At 43.6% G+C, this 16173-nt stretch overlaps 1 protein-coding gene across 1 annotated transcript; it reads right to left on the bottom strand.

Annotated features, from left to right (window-relative positions):
* Positions 1-4711: 4711 nt before the first annotated feature.
* On the bottom strand, positions 4712-16071 carry LOC149975924 (ADP-ribosylation factor-like protein 8A). The gene is made up of 7 exons (XM_090205313.1): positions 15605-16071; positions 8759-8839; positions 8510-8583; positions 8305-8398; positions 7283-7350; positions 6906-6976; positions 4712-5815 (listed from the first exon to the last, which is right to left on the bottom strand). Exons 1-7 carry the CDS (start codon positions 15725-15727, stop codon positions 5760-5762), a joined length of 567 nt encoding a protein of 188 aa, XP_090061439.1. The 5' UTR covers positions 15728-16071; the 3' UTR covers positions 4712-5759.
* Between the last annotated feature and the right edge of the window lie 102 nt (positions 16072-16173).

Below are 16173 nucleotides of genomic sequence, written 5' to 3'. Positions count from 1 at the left end.
AGGAAAGGAGATTAGGAGAGGGAGACGGTTTTTGACCATTGAGAGGCAGCCAGTGTCTAAAATGTGCCGCCTGTGTTGCGAAAGGCCACAGATACCCACTGCATCGCAGTAAAGCTCCTTCTCAGCTGTGAAGGGAAATCTTGTGATTGAGACAAGTTCAGTGACACAAGCTGTCTATGAAATGAAAGAGGGATCTTTGTTGGGGCACACAAGCAAATCTTATTCATGGTCATATACAGATGCACATGTCCATTCATTCACAGTCGTACACATATGCGAATGCATTTTGGGAATTTATGTCCATTTATTCATTGACGGTGAGAGAAAGGATGGGACAAAATAGAGAAAATAGAGAAGAGCGAGAAAAATATGTGTGTGGGTGTGTGTTCTCAGCCTCCCCATGTGTGTACTGACCGTGTTAAGGCCCTCTGTTTGTCTTGTTCCCTTCTTGCTCAGCAGGCTCTCATCACACCACAATCTACACGTTGTCACGGCTACTGCCTAGCAGCCAGCTCTGGAACATTGGAGAATGCAAACAGAACCGGTTTTTGGGGGTCCAGCGCTCCGCAGGCCCATAGGCTAGAACCCTGCAGAGAACCCTGGGCCCAGTTCCCAGAGAGGGCAGAGATTCTGGACTTCTCAGTCTCCATGTGTTCCTTTTGTCAGCAGAACACAGAACCGGCTCAGTCCGCTCTGTCACTGTCCTGTGATTGTCACTGCTGGGGGTGGAACCGGACCGGAGTCGGGACAGCGGGGGGGGGGGGGGGGGGGGGGGGGGTCTGTTTTTCAATCAGGACTGGTACCAGTGACAGACCACCACAGGACACTTCCTCTGTGAGGGTGTTTGGCTTTGGTTTTAAAGGAACATGGGAAAAATAAATAAGCTCTAAAGACATCACCTTTCTATCCCGGCTGAAACAGTGCTTTCACTGGCTCTATTTACTGGTTCACAGCTTTACATGGTCAGGCAGGCCCTGGAAAACCAACATCTATTGAAAGACAGTCCAACTAGCAGGTCTTTTGAGATAAGACTGTTGTAGATGAAATGGTGAACGTTCTGTACAAGTGACTTGTTTTCTTTGCTAAGTGCAAGGCGTCTCATCAGCACCCATCTGTGTCGGACATTTGTAATCTGGTTGTCCCTTCATTCTCTTGGTCGTTTTCCACTGCCAAACAGGCTGGAGCCATCAACACTACTTAATGAGTTGAACTCTTTCCCGAGAGTTACACCGAGTCTATTTTGCATGTGAATATGAGAGAGGGAGAGAGAAAGAGAGAGGGAGAGAGAGACAACAACAAAAAACAAGTTCAAGGATGAGAAGAGAAAGGTCCACCCGTGTTATTACTTTTCCCAGGCCGCTCTGGTTCAGAGGGGTTGGGTTAAATGCGGAAGACTGACTAGGTATCCCCTTTCCCTCCCCCAGAAAGACACCCCTTTCCATCTGAAACCTGATCCTCTACCGCCTCTTGTTGGGTCTACTTGGGAATGACATCTATTATGCAGTGAAATAACTGTTCTCGTCTGTGCAACACATAATGATCTGGACAAATAAAGAAGTGTTCTCATCTGTGTTGAACTGTACTTACCATGGAAAAACCATTCCAACAATGAAAGTCCAGATTCATTTGTAGACATTCCAAAAATAGTGACCAATAGTTTTATCATGTAGCAAACATACAGTACCGGTCAGAAGTTTGGACACACTGACTCATTCAAGGGTTTTTCTTTATTTAGATTATTTTCGGCATTGTAGAATAATAGTGAGGTCATCAAAACTATGAAATAACACATATGGAATCATGTGGTAACCAAAAAAGTGTTAAACAAATCAAAATAGATTTTATTTCTTCAAAGTAGCCACCCTTTGCCTTGATGACAGCTTTCCACACGTTTGCCATTCTCTCAACCAGCTTCATGAGGTAGCCACCTGGAATGTATTTCAATTGACAGGTGTGCCATGTTAAAAGTTCATTTGTGGATTTTTTTTCCAAATCAGTTGTGTTGTGCCAAGGTATGGGTGGTATAGGTATATAGAAAATAGTTTTTTTTAAATAAAGAAAAACCCTTGAATGAGTAGGTGTGTCCAAACTTTTGACTGGTACTGTATATAATAAATGACAGTCATACAATGAAACTCACAGAAGAAAAAAAATCCATAAATTGGGTTTACAGAGTGGGACAGTTTTATTTTATTCTTCATCTCAAGATAACAACAGCGACACATACAGAGTGGTCACTGACAGGACAGAAAATGAAGATACATGAATTAAAGTCACGTGGGTCCTCATGATGACAGAGACACCTGGACTTTGTGTTTTGTCCCACCTCGTCGACCACATCAACTCAAATCAAAAAATAGTTCAAAAGAAGAAATTGCAAAGATCAGACGTTGTTTTTTTGTTGTTGTTGTACATTCACACTGTGGCCTTTAGTTCAACTGGCTAACCATGTCGCTTGTCCGTGGGAGCTCCACCAACAGCAGGTTGGAGGTTTGATTCAAGAGTTTTGTGGATCACTCTCCTCCTTATGCTGGGATCATGGAGCAGAGATTGGTTTACTGTAGTTCACTGCAAAGAGGTTCATGGAAATATTTCAATATGTGCCAATATGAAACTATATATTTAATATGTTCATGTGGCCTTATTGGTCTTTCATTAGGCAATTGGTCAGCCTGGTTTCATGTATTTTATGTATGAATACAGCAGGTAGCCTAGTAGTTAAGAGCACTGGGCCAGTAACCGAAAGGTTGTTTGTTCGAATCCCAGAGCCGACTTAGTGAAAAATCAGTCAATGTGCCCTAAGTTCTCCTGTAAGTCACTCTGGATAATGTATTAAGAGAGCGAGGAAACTTAACAGTTTTGAGCTTCTCAACTGCAGCTGTATTTCAGAACTGAGAATGGCGCACCATAGTATTTCAGGAAGTACTAACCACTGGGAATGACACACCACCCACTCATCCAAAATCACACATTCGCTCACAGCAGACAGAGACACAGACAAGCCATCACCCCCCCCCCCCCCTCCCCCCCATAAGAATGACATACACGTTATCACAATGCATTCAGAAGACTGCTACAAGGATAACATCCTGCCTCTCATAACAGCTCGTTACGGCTGCAGACAGCCGCTGTAGGAAAAGTGTGTGTAGTTTTGTATTAAAAGAATAGCCATATTCATCAGGCCTGATATTCAGGAGAGTTGTTTTGGTTCAAAGTCGCTATGTACAAGATCCTATCTGAAAGGATTAAAAACAACTAGTACATAGAGCTCTGTTTCTTAGTACTGATTCCTTTTCATCAGGAATGTGTATATTCTCCCAAAAAGCAGGTGTATTATTAACATGAAACTGAAACCAAAATGTTTTTTTTTTACATTTAAAAAATTAAATAAAAAATAAAATAAAGGCTGAGATAATTCCAGCAGACAGTCATGATGTGAGTTCTCTCTGTTTCACTGTACTCTGAACCTAGCCTGGTCCTCGATCGGTTTGCGCTTTTGCCAACTCCATTGTCAATCTAAACATTGCATGACAATTCCATAAGGAATTGCCAAGAGAGCAGAAACAGACTGGCACCCGACTTCCCTTGAACCCACACACATAAAACCCAACACAACCAGGCCTGTTCAGCATAAGGTGAGAGACTCCTATTCTCAGGCAGAGAAACCAAGACGAAGAGGTACCGTTACTGTTAACCAATAACACTGAAACACATCACTGTCAGTCACTGTAGCCAGGTGCATCGTGGAACAAATTACACCTTTCACTTCATTTTAGAGACAATACCATTTTTACTTTGTGTTAAACAAGCCAATTCACCCATGGTACATTCTGTCAGGTGCAAACGTCCAACTTCAAATAACGACTAGCAACCTTAAACAGGTATTAAGCCTATAGAGTGGCGTTGAAGTGAAGAACGGGACCAGGGATGCATCTCAATACTCTAAAATGGACTTCCTCGGCTCAACTCCACGGCTCAACCTGAAATGATCTGGACAGAGAGGACGTGTGAAAGCAATATGGTGGATGGATGCCTCTTTTAACCAGTCTAGTTCTTTCATATCTGTGTGAATGTAGGAAAGGGGAAAAGGGGGGGGGGAAGCAACAGTAGACTACTAGTATGCACCCTATAGCTAAAGTACAGTACATGGCACTAAACTAAAGGCTGAGCTGAAACCTCCACATCCAACAGGGAGGAACTGTTAGTGGAGGCAATGGCTAGATTCATATTCAGGGGAGTGAATAATCGGATAAAAAATATACAAGTTGGATATTGTGTGCGTTACATCCTTTCTGTGCTCTATGAGATGTTTTTAAAGAGCATACTGCTGATTTTAGTATTGAATTGTTGTATTGCATCTTTTTTTTGTTGGTGGTTATGTTCAAAAGTTAAGACATGAAGAGAAAACCTAAACACTAAGAGTCAAATTTGGCCTTATAAACATGTTATACGAGACAGTGTCACGTAGGATTTTTAAAAGGAGGGTTCAAGTAAAATGTTGCAAACTGATATTGGTGAGAATATGTACAACTCAAAGCAGGGTCCAAATCTAGCCCAAATAACACGATATCAAATCTTATATTACATTGTTTTGCATTTGGAATTGGAACAGACGTTGACTGTGATATGAGACAAGCGGTTTGAAAAGCAGCACTAAGGTGTACATGTTTGCTTAAGACCGTCACATTGGTTTACTTATTGTCAAGGATATCGAACCTGCGTGAAACTTTATTGATTTATGTTGCATCAACATGGAACAATTTCCTGTAATGTCATATATATATATATATATCTCAGTTTTGCTAACTTGTGAGCTGGCCTGTGTATTAAATCCTTCAGATTGTAGTGGAATGCTTTTCCTTTCAGTTAGGTTAAACATGCAAGAGAAAGGAGAAATGACTGTATCCAATAAATCTCAACAAATAATTGGTCAGAGCTGATCACCTGATCAGGTTAAGAGCCAAAATGGCCACCATGTCGCTATGGGAACAGCTGTGAAGCTACAGGTTAGTTGACAGAATGAGTGAGTGTCTGTGTGAGTAGTTTTAACTTTGAATGACAGGCTAACATGAATCATTTGAGCAAGTGAAAATATATTACCTCATTGACCCAAATCTCATCCAATCAGACCCACACTGTACAAGTATAGTATATATATATATATATATATATATATATATATAAAAACAAAATAAACAACAGTCAATGCAAACAATAACTACTCAGTGGGTGACTGTCAAGAGTCAACATTATCCAGCCTGAAGTACACGGTGTAAAAAAATGCATACCAAAACAATTCAAACAGTGCAAATCATAATTTTTCACACTCTTTACAAGAACAGAATCACGTAGGGGGGGGCGGGTGTTTTTAAAGAGTAAAATGTAGGGATCTTAGATAGCTAAAGAAAAAAAAGAAAAGGAAAGTGAGCTGAAGATGACAGGACAGCCCCTTCTCTTAGCCTCTACTCATTCCATGTACGCAGATCCGAGAAAATTGGACATTTAGAAGCATTGTGGTGATGGCTCCATATTCGGACATATTGCTCACACCTATCCAATCCTCTCAGATCTGTGTATACCAAGAGGGTAGGAGTGAAACGAAGGGACTAGAAATGGAACCAGAGCGATGAGAGAAGGGAGGAGCGGAGGGAAAGGAGGGGGAGAGGAGATGAGAAGGAGGGGTACGGTTGGTCTTGGAGTTGTGGTCCTGCAGGGGAGAGGAGGAGGGGGGGGGGGGGCTCATCCAGTAAGTTGAGGCCTCATGTTGTTGTCCTCCTGGTTCTGGAATGCTGGATCAGCCACTGTAGTGTGATATCTGCCAGAAGATAGAAACACAAATTGTTTTTGTTTGTTTCAATTACTCCCAACGACACAAAAAGTATAAAAAGGTATAGTTATCAGGCCATTATTATGGAATTACATAACATTAAAAAGGGAAAGGGGATACCTAGTCAGTTGTACAACTGAAAACCCAACCCCTCGGAATCATTTAACCCAACCCCTCGGAATCATTTAACCCAACCCCTCGGAATCATTTAACCCAACCCCTCGGAATCATTTAACCCAACCCCTCGGAATCATTTAACCCAACCCCTCGGAATCATTTAACCCAACCCCTCGGAATCATTTCTCAGAATCATTTAACTCAACCCCTCGGAATCATTTAACCCAACCCCTCGGAATCATTTAATCCAACCCCTCGGAATCATTTAACCCAACCCCTCGGAATCATTTCTCAGAATCATTTAACTCAACCCCTCGGAATCATTTAACCCAACCCCTCGGAATCATTTAATCCAACCCCTCTGAATCATTTAACCCAACCCCTCGGAATCATTTCTCAGAATCATTTAACTCAACCCCTCGGAATCATTTAACCCAACCCCTCGGAATCATTTAACCCAACCCCTCGGAATCATTTCTCAGAATCATTTAACCCAACCCCTCGGAATCATTTAACCCAACCCCTCGGAATCATTTCTCAGAATCATTTAACTCAACCCCTCGGAATCATTTAACCCAACCCCTCGGAATCATTTAACCCAACCCCTCGGAATCATTTCTCAGAATAATTTAACCCAACCCCTCGGAATCATTTAACCCAACCCCTCGGAATCATTTAATCCAACCCCTCGGAATCATTTAACCCAACCCCTCGGAATCATTTCTCAGAATCATTTAACTCAACCCCTCGGAATCCTTTAACCCAACCCCTCGGAATCATTTAACCCAACCCCTCGGAATCATTTAATCCAACCCATCGGAATCATTTAACCCAACCCCTCGGAATCATTTAACCCAACCCCTCGGAATCATTTAACCCAACCCCTCGGAATCATTTAACCCAACCCCTCGGAATCATTTAACCCAACCCCTCGGAATCATTTAACCATTTGTTTTCTTACCAATGTTGTCTTTTTCCTTGCAGGAGATTGAGTAACAGCAGATCTCTCTGTCCTGGATGGCTGACAGGTTCCTGTGTGAGGGCAATGTTAAAGAGAGAACATTTAAATTACCCAGACAAATAGACACACAGACAGACACCTAGACAGACACACACACACAGACAGACAAGACACACAGAAACAGACACACACACAGACAGACAGACGGATGCACAGACAGGCGCACAGACAGGCGCACAGACAGACATAGACACACAGACAAGGACAAACACACAGACAAGGACAAACACACAGACAAGGACAAACACACAGACAGAGACCCACACAGTAGATAATGAAAATCATGCTAAAGGAAAAGGCAGAGCTCCCATACTCACATCCTTTCAATCAGCTCCTTCTCATCCAAGGCACCCGTAATATCTCTTTTGTTCCCCAAAACCAGTACCTGAGAGTCAACGGAAATGACATGAGTGATTTTGCCTGTGCCAATGCACCTGCTTTTAGGCTTTTCTTCTGCAAACCCAATGCCATTTAACAATAGAATCCTCAGGCTTTATAACACTGTGACTAGAGCTGTGTAGTCCACTTGGAGCTGTGAACTACATTTCACAGGCTAACGCTGTAACACAGTAACTAGAGCACATTCCAAATAACAGTTGGAAACCAATATCTGCTAGTGGAAAAACAAAGGCAGCTAAAGATAATTGGTGTGAGCGGGGGAATAGCTAGCGTCAGAACAACGTTATCCATCTTCCCTCTCTCATTTAAAATGGCTGACAGCCACACTCCCCACGGCTTTAAATAAACATGTCCTCACCCCAGTCAGCAGCATGTGTGATGTGACTCGTGTCATCCATCCCTGTGTTCTAGGCCCCTATCGTCATGTCTATGAGAGCAGTGGTGTGTTTAAAGATGACCCGACACTAACAATACTCTGAGAATCACTTGTCATCCTGTCTGGATCTCACTGCACTGCCCAGGTCTGCTAATGGTCCCCCCCCCCACAGTCAATACACGTCCGGCCCAAGACAGAGACACACAATCCCCTCCCCCTGTCCTTCCCCCACCTCCATGCCTCACTCCGTCCTTCCCCCGCCTCCATCCCTCCCTACCTCCAGCACTGCTACGGCACTAGCCCTGGAGATGCTAGTAAATCTGCAACGCTCAACCACCCAGTTGTTTGCTCTGTCCATTCGTCGCTCTCCCCTGTCTCTCTTAAACCTCTACTGTTTCTCTTCCTCTCCTACCCCCGCCCCTCGACTTGTGTACAGCTCAGGTCAAGGTGAGCCTCTGCCGCCCAATACCTCCGTACTCCACGACACCTACACTCATCTTGACCTCTTCAGTAACATCGACACACCGATACCAATATCATATTTTTGTAAAAGGCTGTACTCACTGGGATCCCCTGTAGCTGGGGTTTGTCTAGTAGGTTGTGTAGTTCATTCTTCGAGGCCTCAATCTTCTCTGGGTCTGCAGCATCGACCATGTAACTGAGAGAGGAGAGAGAGATTCAGCATTACGTATTACTGCATGTGAAAGGTAAAAAGGGTACATGGATCTCTGATGAGGGTGTGTGTGTGTGTGTGTGTGTGTATACTCACACAATGGCACTGACTCCTCTGCAGTATCTCTCCCACATGCTCCGGAATCGAGGCTGACCCCCGATATCCCACAGCTGGGGAACAATGGATTGTAAGTGTACAAACCACACACACACACACACACACACTCGCTCTCAGTCTCACGTAACCTGACGCGTAATACACACTATCAGCATGAGCACCAAGGACAAGTCCAGCTCATCATCAAAACATTGCCTCTGTTCTCGTCATCAGGTCTGACGCTCTGACCTTAATGGTGACGTTGCCCTTGGTGATCTTCCTCATGTTGAAGCCCACTGTAGGGATCATGTCCTCACTGAATTGTCCTGACTGGAGGGACGGGGGGTGGGGGGGACGGGGGGACAGACAGAGAGAGCGACCGTTAGACACGCAGTACCGTTCAGCAGACACATTCATCATTATTATGAGCCATATTGGACGATGATGCGTAACTCAGAGACATGGCCGCAAGTCACCTGATCCCAACGGCCAGCAGCACTTTCATCACACTCCCCCAGGGTACGTCATCAGATGCATCCTGGGAGGTGTGTATGAAGAAGAGTAAATGGGGTTCCTGTACCGTACACACTCCGGTCTCAGTGCACAGTGGATAGGCCCATGTACTTTGTTTCTCACCTGAAAGCAAGGTGGTAGCGTGTTTCATGTAGCAGGATCAGTGAGTTATCTAGCCACCTTTGGATACAACGAAATAGGCCTCACTTTCTATTTTATACTAAAGGGAAGCTAACATTATCAAATGAGGTAGTAATACCAATGATTCTGTCAATAGGTCTTTCTATAAAAGGGGCAAAAGTGCGGTTCAAGCAAGCGACAAGAAAGCAGTCCGCCCACCACAGATTTGGTCAACAGCTGAGGGACGGGGCTGAAGGAATGTAGCCAGTCTCAAATTCATAGACAGAGCTCTGGATGCACGGACTGGCCACGCATGAGATCAAAGTTATAGTTTTAAACATACGTTGAGGCGCTACAGTTCACATACAGAGGAGAATAAAAATGACATTTAAAAAAAAAAGGGGTACGACAGTTGAACTAATCTCACAAGGAATTCAGAAGTTATATTCATCAAGAATCAAGACGGATATGGAGTTGTTTCAGACTACCGCTGTGAGAGTAAGCGGACTAGAACTCACTGAAATAGTAGACAGGTTCCACGCTGAAACATTGGGTCAAATTCACGCTAGGTGTCACTGTGTCCGACAGGAAGACAAGGCTATTAGGACTTTAAAAAGATTGACATTTCGGGCGCAGGGTTGAAGTTGACTCTAGAATCTGATCTCAGATCCGTTTTGCATTCCCCCCCCCCCACTTATGTTAAAAGGGGAAACCATTGGTTGAAACTGTAACAAAGAGCCTCCCCGCCTCTTTCGATAAAAAGCTGAGGGAAGGGGCTGGAGAAATGTAACTACTCTCAAATTCATAGACAGAGCTGTGGGTGCAAGGACTGACCATCCATGATATCAAAGTGATAGATTAAACCATGTTTTGAGGCTATATAGTGTTTGTTTACATTTACTTATATATATATATATATATATACATATACATACACACACACACACACACACACACACACACACACATATGGGTTTCTGATGGGGTACGACAGTTGAACTAAGCTTATGAGGCATTTATAAGTTATATTCTTCAAGAATCAATGAGTACATATCATTCGTTTACAATTCCAAAAATGGATGTAGCAACTGCAGATTGCCCCTTTTTAAGGTTAGTAACGGGGAGGGAAAGTGGATGTTTGATCTGTACCTAGGAGAAGCTCCACCTCGGAGCTGACATTTCTGACGAGTCATTAAATCTGCAGAATGCTGACTCCAGAGTTCAGCCTAGACAACACAACTTTCAGGAAAACGTCACGAGTTCAGCTGAAAACATTCCCAGTGGTAGTGTCGTGTTAATCTCCAGGTCTAAAATCAGTTTACAAATATAAACCCAATAGTGAAAATATGAGTAAAATGCATTATGAAAAAAAAAGACTCCATTTGAGGCGCTTGCAGGTTAACTCAAGAAGAAAGCCTTCATCTTGTACTGTCGGAGTGCTGCTCCTGTACTCTCTCTGACGAACAACCTTTTCGAGTTGAGAGCAAAACAGGAAGCAGAGGGAACGGCTGCCCATTAAATGAACAACTTAAAGAGCATCCACTGCGGTTGTCCTTGTGCCATCATTACAAAACAAGCTTATTCCACACCACCACCTGATGCACTTTGTTCATGAAGTCAGTTCGGTTGAGGCAAGGTTAAATAAAGTATACTAAGTAAAAGTAGGACACTAGGCCACAAAGCCCTCTCTCTACTTGACATCAATATTACACTTTCACTCTATAGGGTCCTGAGACTAGTGTAATTTCCGTCGTCCCGGGGGCGAGGTGTTGACCTGATCATGCTGTAGAGGTGTCTCAGACAAGACTAATGCAACCTGGAACTATATTTCAGCCAGACTGACACATTACTAGCAAAGACCTGTTCGGCCAAGGGAATAAGTCTCTCACAGACTTTCAGAGGCAGGCAGGGGGTTCATACACTTGTGTGTAGGCCTATCTGAACTGTGTGTAGCCCGTTTGTGTAGTTCAAATAAGAAACAGCCCGACGATCAATTGGGATCAATGGACGCAAATGTGGCGAGCGTTGCCTGTTGTGTATTTCCTAATGCAAACGCTGCGTATGTCCCAATGCAAAGATTGTGAGCTCAAAGTTCACATGGAATCAATCAAAACTGAGATTTTGACCAAAATCCCTAAGATTAAGATGTAAACTTCCATAACAGTCCAAATGAAATGATAGTGAAACTACAGAAATCACTTTTTTTTCCAAAGGGCAAACATTCCTGTATATAGAAACCCCAAACAGGGAGCCTATGTAAAAAGGTCAATAGGATTTGCCTACAGCCAAGCCTACTGTTTTGATCATGGAGTGACTTCATATCAACTTGGGAGGAAATAAGCAAGGCCTTTGTTCCTCCTTCATAACCACTGAACAACATCTGACCTAAATATTGGAGAGGATCCCAGAGTAGGTAGCCTAGTGGTTAGAGCGCTGGGCCAGTAACGGAAAGATCGCTAGATCGAAGCCCCGAGGTGACAAGGTAAAAACCTGTCGTTCTGCCCATGAACAAGGCAGTTAAACCACTGTTCCTAGGCCTTCATTGTAAATAAGAATTTGATCTTAACTGACTTGCCTGGTTAAATAATAAAAATCTAAAAATCTCAGTGGATGCCAGAGCAGCCCTTTGATTTTTTTCAGGAGAAAACTGTCAAGGAGGGCCATTGTCCTCACAAAACCTCACAACATTGTATCAACGTCACATGGAACTCATTGTTAAGTCAGATACCATTTAAGCATAATGTCACTCCCTGTCTAGAGATGATGATATAATTGGGGTCCTGAGTTTTCCCCTGACTGCATGACCTGACCAGGAAAGGAATTAGGCCTTGAGGTTGTCCTGGTCAGGTCACATGGACTAAGGTCCTTAGAAAAGACTAAGGGCCCTAGAAAAGACTAAGGGCCCTAGCTATAATAGATTGCATTTAGCTCTGTCGGTCCCAGTCTGCTATATGGGGGGGGGGGTATCTCACCTAATTTATCCCATCTTATATGAAAACATATTTGTACATAAATCAAATTTGATTAGCTACGTACACATATTCTGCAGATGTTATCGCAGGTGCAGTGAAATACTGATGTGTCTAGCTCTATTGCAGTAATACCTAATAATACACACAAATCCAAAAAAGAAAATAATTAAGACATTTCAGAACGCGCAATGTCAGAGTCCGGAATAAATCTCTCTCATATATATATATATATGGATGGTGTGTATAGACATTATGGACAGTATATGAATAGAAAAGGTGTGTACAGCAGCTACAGCTGAAGTCGGAAGTTTACGTGCACTGAGGTTGGAGTCATTAAAACTTGTTTTTCAACCACTCCACAAATGTATTTTGCCGTGAAGCACGGGGGTGGCAGCATCATGTTGTGGGGTTGCGTTGCTGCAGGAGGGACTGGTGCACTTCACAAAATAGATGGCATCATGAAGAAGCAAAATCATGTGGATATATTGAAGCAACATTAATGGCAAACTGGCTTAAAGGACAACAAAGTCAAGGTGTTGGAGTGGCCATCACAAAGCCCTGACCTCAGTCCTATAGAACATTTGTGGGCAGAACTGAAAAATCGTGTGTGAGCAAAGAGGCCTACAAACCTGACTCAGTTACACCAGCTCTGTCAGGAGGAATGGGCCAAAATTCACCCAACTTATTGTGTGAAGCTTGTGGAAGGCGACCCGAAACGTTTGACCTTAGTTAAACAATTTAAAGGCAATGCTACCAAATACTAATTGAGTGTATGTAAACTCTACTATTATTCTGACATTTCAAATTCTAACTGACTGACCTAAGACAGGGAATTTTTACTAGGATTAAATGTCAGGAATTGTGAAATGAATCATTTTGCACGCCCAATTTTTCAGTTTTTGATTTGTTAAAAAAGTTTGAAATATCCAATAAATGGCGTTCTACTTCATGATTGTGTCCCACTTGTTGCTGATTCTTCACAAAAAAATACAGTTTTATATCTTTATGTTTGAAGCCTGAAATGTGGCAAAAGGTCGCAAAGTTCAAGGGGGCCGAATACTCTCGCAAGGCACTGTATGTCTCTGATGTCTCTCCTGAAGGAGATCCTCGCCCGGAGCTAGGCTATTTTATTGTCCAGGGACTGAATATTAGCGAGTAATATACTCGGAAGCGGTGGATGGTATGTACGCATCCTGAGTCAGACTTAAAGCCCACTCCATATGTCTTTTCCATCAATGGCGTCTTTGAGCAGCCCCTGGGATGAGAGAAATTCCCTCAGGGGTACAAACAAAAGATCCAATTCAGGAAAGTCTCCTTTCTGATCGAAATGCTGGTGAGTGACTGCCGATCTAATATACAAAAGTTATTTTTGGCTGTACGTAATAATGCAAGAAACATTCTGCACCAATAATGTAAGAAATAACACCCAAAAAAGGGCGGCCATGTCTGTCGGCGCCATCTTGTTACATAGCCTATAGCCTAGCCTACAGATCTGTACTTGGATTCTTAGTACGAGTGGGATATGGCTTCAATGCTTTCACAACAACCTGGACATAGAAATGTAATGTCTAGAACTGATATGATTCCCTCTGTCTTAAAATGGAACAGAACGCCATGTATGCTCTATACATTACATCTCTATCTGAAAGTGTCATCCCAAAAAGTTAGAAAACCACACCATTAACAATACACTTCCCTACTAAGTGATCATACTGCAGTCACCCATAACCTGTGCATACTGATCAGAGCATGGCTGAGTTAGACTCTGGGCCTTCAGTTGTGCAATAGAAGCAGACGGATAAGGACACTTAACTGCCACTCACTGGGACTGTTATGAGACAGACGAGACACAAAACTGCCAGATGGGAGGATCTGACAAACCAGGATGAGTCACTAAATCACCATCTTCCCAAGTCCCTGTCTAGCACTCAGTGGGGAGCCAGGGCCAGAGCTGACAGCCTTCTGATTCTCACTCCTCCAATAAGACAGGACAACCCCACTCACTGCCACCTGTGGCAGCTCAACAGATACACCACAAGGATCAGGAAGTTGGGAATTGGACGGTCTGTGAAACCAGACGGATATGGCCCCGGACAGTGAGTTTGAGAGCCCTAAGCTAAGTGGGCCTGGGGGATGGGCACAGGGCCGTGAATGGGTTGAGTATGGGGCAGAAAATGGGGATGTGATGGTGCTGGGGAAATCGGCTGAGGCTGGACTTGGAGCTGTGAATGGGGCAGTGGAATGAGCTGAGGCTGGGTAATCGGCTGTGGCTAGCTGAGCCTGGGGATGGGCTGGAGCAGGGGATGAGGATTGGGCTCAGGTTGGGTAGGAGCAAGGGCAGGGTCTGAGGCAGGGCCTGGGTAGCCTCATAAGGCTGATTACTGCATATTCGTGCAGCGAACATTCATGTAAGCTCGCAAGATCAGGCAGCTTGCTAGGCTAGGGGACCTAGATAGGGCTGGGAGATTGGGCTCAGCTGGAGCAGGCAGATGCAAGGAGGTAAAGTCCAGGTTTAATTTATGCGCTCTATAAAACAGGTGAATTTATACACATGACCTTCTTCTGCACAGCCTGGTTTTGTGTGTGTTCGCAGAGGGGATACTCATCAGCACTGGTAGAGGGGTGAACACACACACCTACAGTATTAACACAAATTTGAATAAAGATAGGCTAATCATGTCCTCTTCATACAAAAATACCTGTAGAATGTACAAGCCATTATACACCCATCCACATACCACACTGCAAGGATATCACTACAATCACACGCTGGCTGGTGAGAGGCTTGATACAGTGTTGCAATGGAGCAGGGGAAAGGGTTGTTGTTGTTGCCACAAAGTAGAAGCAAATAAGTAGTGGGTGATACAATGAACAGTCAGAGTGGAGGCCAATATCGAATGTACAGCCCAACTGTGACCTACTGGCTGTATGTCAGAGAGATACACTATTTTAGGGCCTGGTGTAGCCTGCAGTGTGTAAAAGTACTTCAACCAATGTAGGCCTATGCCTTGGTCATTTCTGGTCCTAGTCTTGGCCTTTTCTAGTTCCTTGTCATAGATTCATGTAAGCAGTATCAGCATCTTAATCCAAGACCTTGGTTTGGACATTCCTGGGCGGATTTAGCCCCAGCACATTTTACTGCACATAATTATCTAGGTTATGTGTAACATATACACTCTCTGGTGTACAATGAAATAACCGTGCACCATTTCAAGGTTGTAAATGCAGTCTCCATCCTTCAATAAATCATATAGGCCAATTAATTTAGCATATCGTCCTATTCAATTACATCTAGACATTATTCACACACACACAGTCTATTTGTTTCTAGCCAGGACGAAAAGGTCCGGATTACGAATAATGCTGCGACACTGTACCAATTGAAAGGAGGAGCAGCGGTTCAATCACGAGACCGCTACTTTGTGCAAAGGTCTGTTCCCATCGTAATCGGTGCACACACACAGACGGAGCGAGTAAACTGAGAAATTACCGCTATTACGTTGACGAAGGTGGTTTTCCCCGAATACTGCAGACCGACCAGTGTCAACTCCATCTCCTCCTTCCAAAATAGCTGTTTAAACCAGTCCAACAGCTTGTTAAAAAGGGCTATCATCTTGAGAGTGTGGCTAGGGTAGCAAAATATCAACTGACTGGATGTCTTCGCTGCCGCTATCAGATGGGAGGAATGCGAAGATGTGACCCGTTTCAGTCCTCAAGGGTCGCAATATAAACGGCGATGTTTTGATTAGACGCCTTACAGAATGTTAATTGTTTTTAAAGCCTCTTATTTTCTTGCGGTCATTATTGCTTTTTCCCCCCTTCGTTCCTTCCTAATCGGGTGGGGTTTTAGATCCATGCACAGCTGATCCACGAAACAAAGCGCGGAAAGGGGCGCTTTGATGAAAGGAGCAAGTATGAGTAGCTGCAGTTGCGATCACTGAGGTGTAAAACCGATTCACTCTGGAAAGTGCGCCCTCTACCGGTTGATAAGATATATTACACTAAATATAACATTTTGTGGCCAGGCAGATTCGTCTATTTAATTATTTTATACATGCA

The sequence above is a fragment of the Oncorhynchus mykiss genome, chromosome 17 (genome assembly GCF_057628025.1).
Source record: "Oncorhynchus mykiss isolate SJ-2025 chromosome 17, ASM5762802v1, whole genome shotgun sequence".
NCBI lineage: Eukaryota > Metazoa > Chordata > Actinopteri > Salmoniformes > Salmonidae > Oncorhynchus > Oncorhynchus mykiss.
This window is presented reverse-complemented; position numbering and strand designations above follow the sequence as displayed.

Excerpts from the sequence above, each read along its gene's own strand:
- LOC149975924 (XM_090205313.1), bottom strand. The coding sequence starts at position 15,727 with ATGATAGCCCTTTTTAACAAGCTGTTGGACTGGTTTAAACAGCTATTT. Across the intron at positions 6,977-7,282 it reads AAGGAGCTGATTGAAAGGAT|GAACCTGTCAGCCATCCAGG; the intron begins GTGAGTATGGGA and ends GCCCTCACACAG. Across the intron at positions 5,816-6,905 it reads CAAGGAAAAAGACAACATTG|ATATCACACTACAGTGGCTG; the intron begins GTAAGAAAACAA and ends ATCTTCTGGCAG.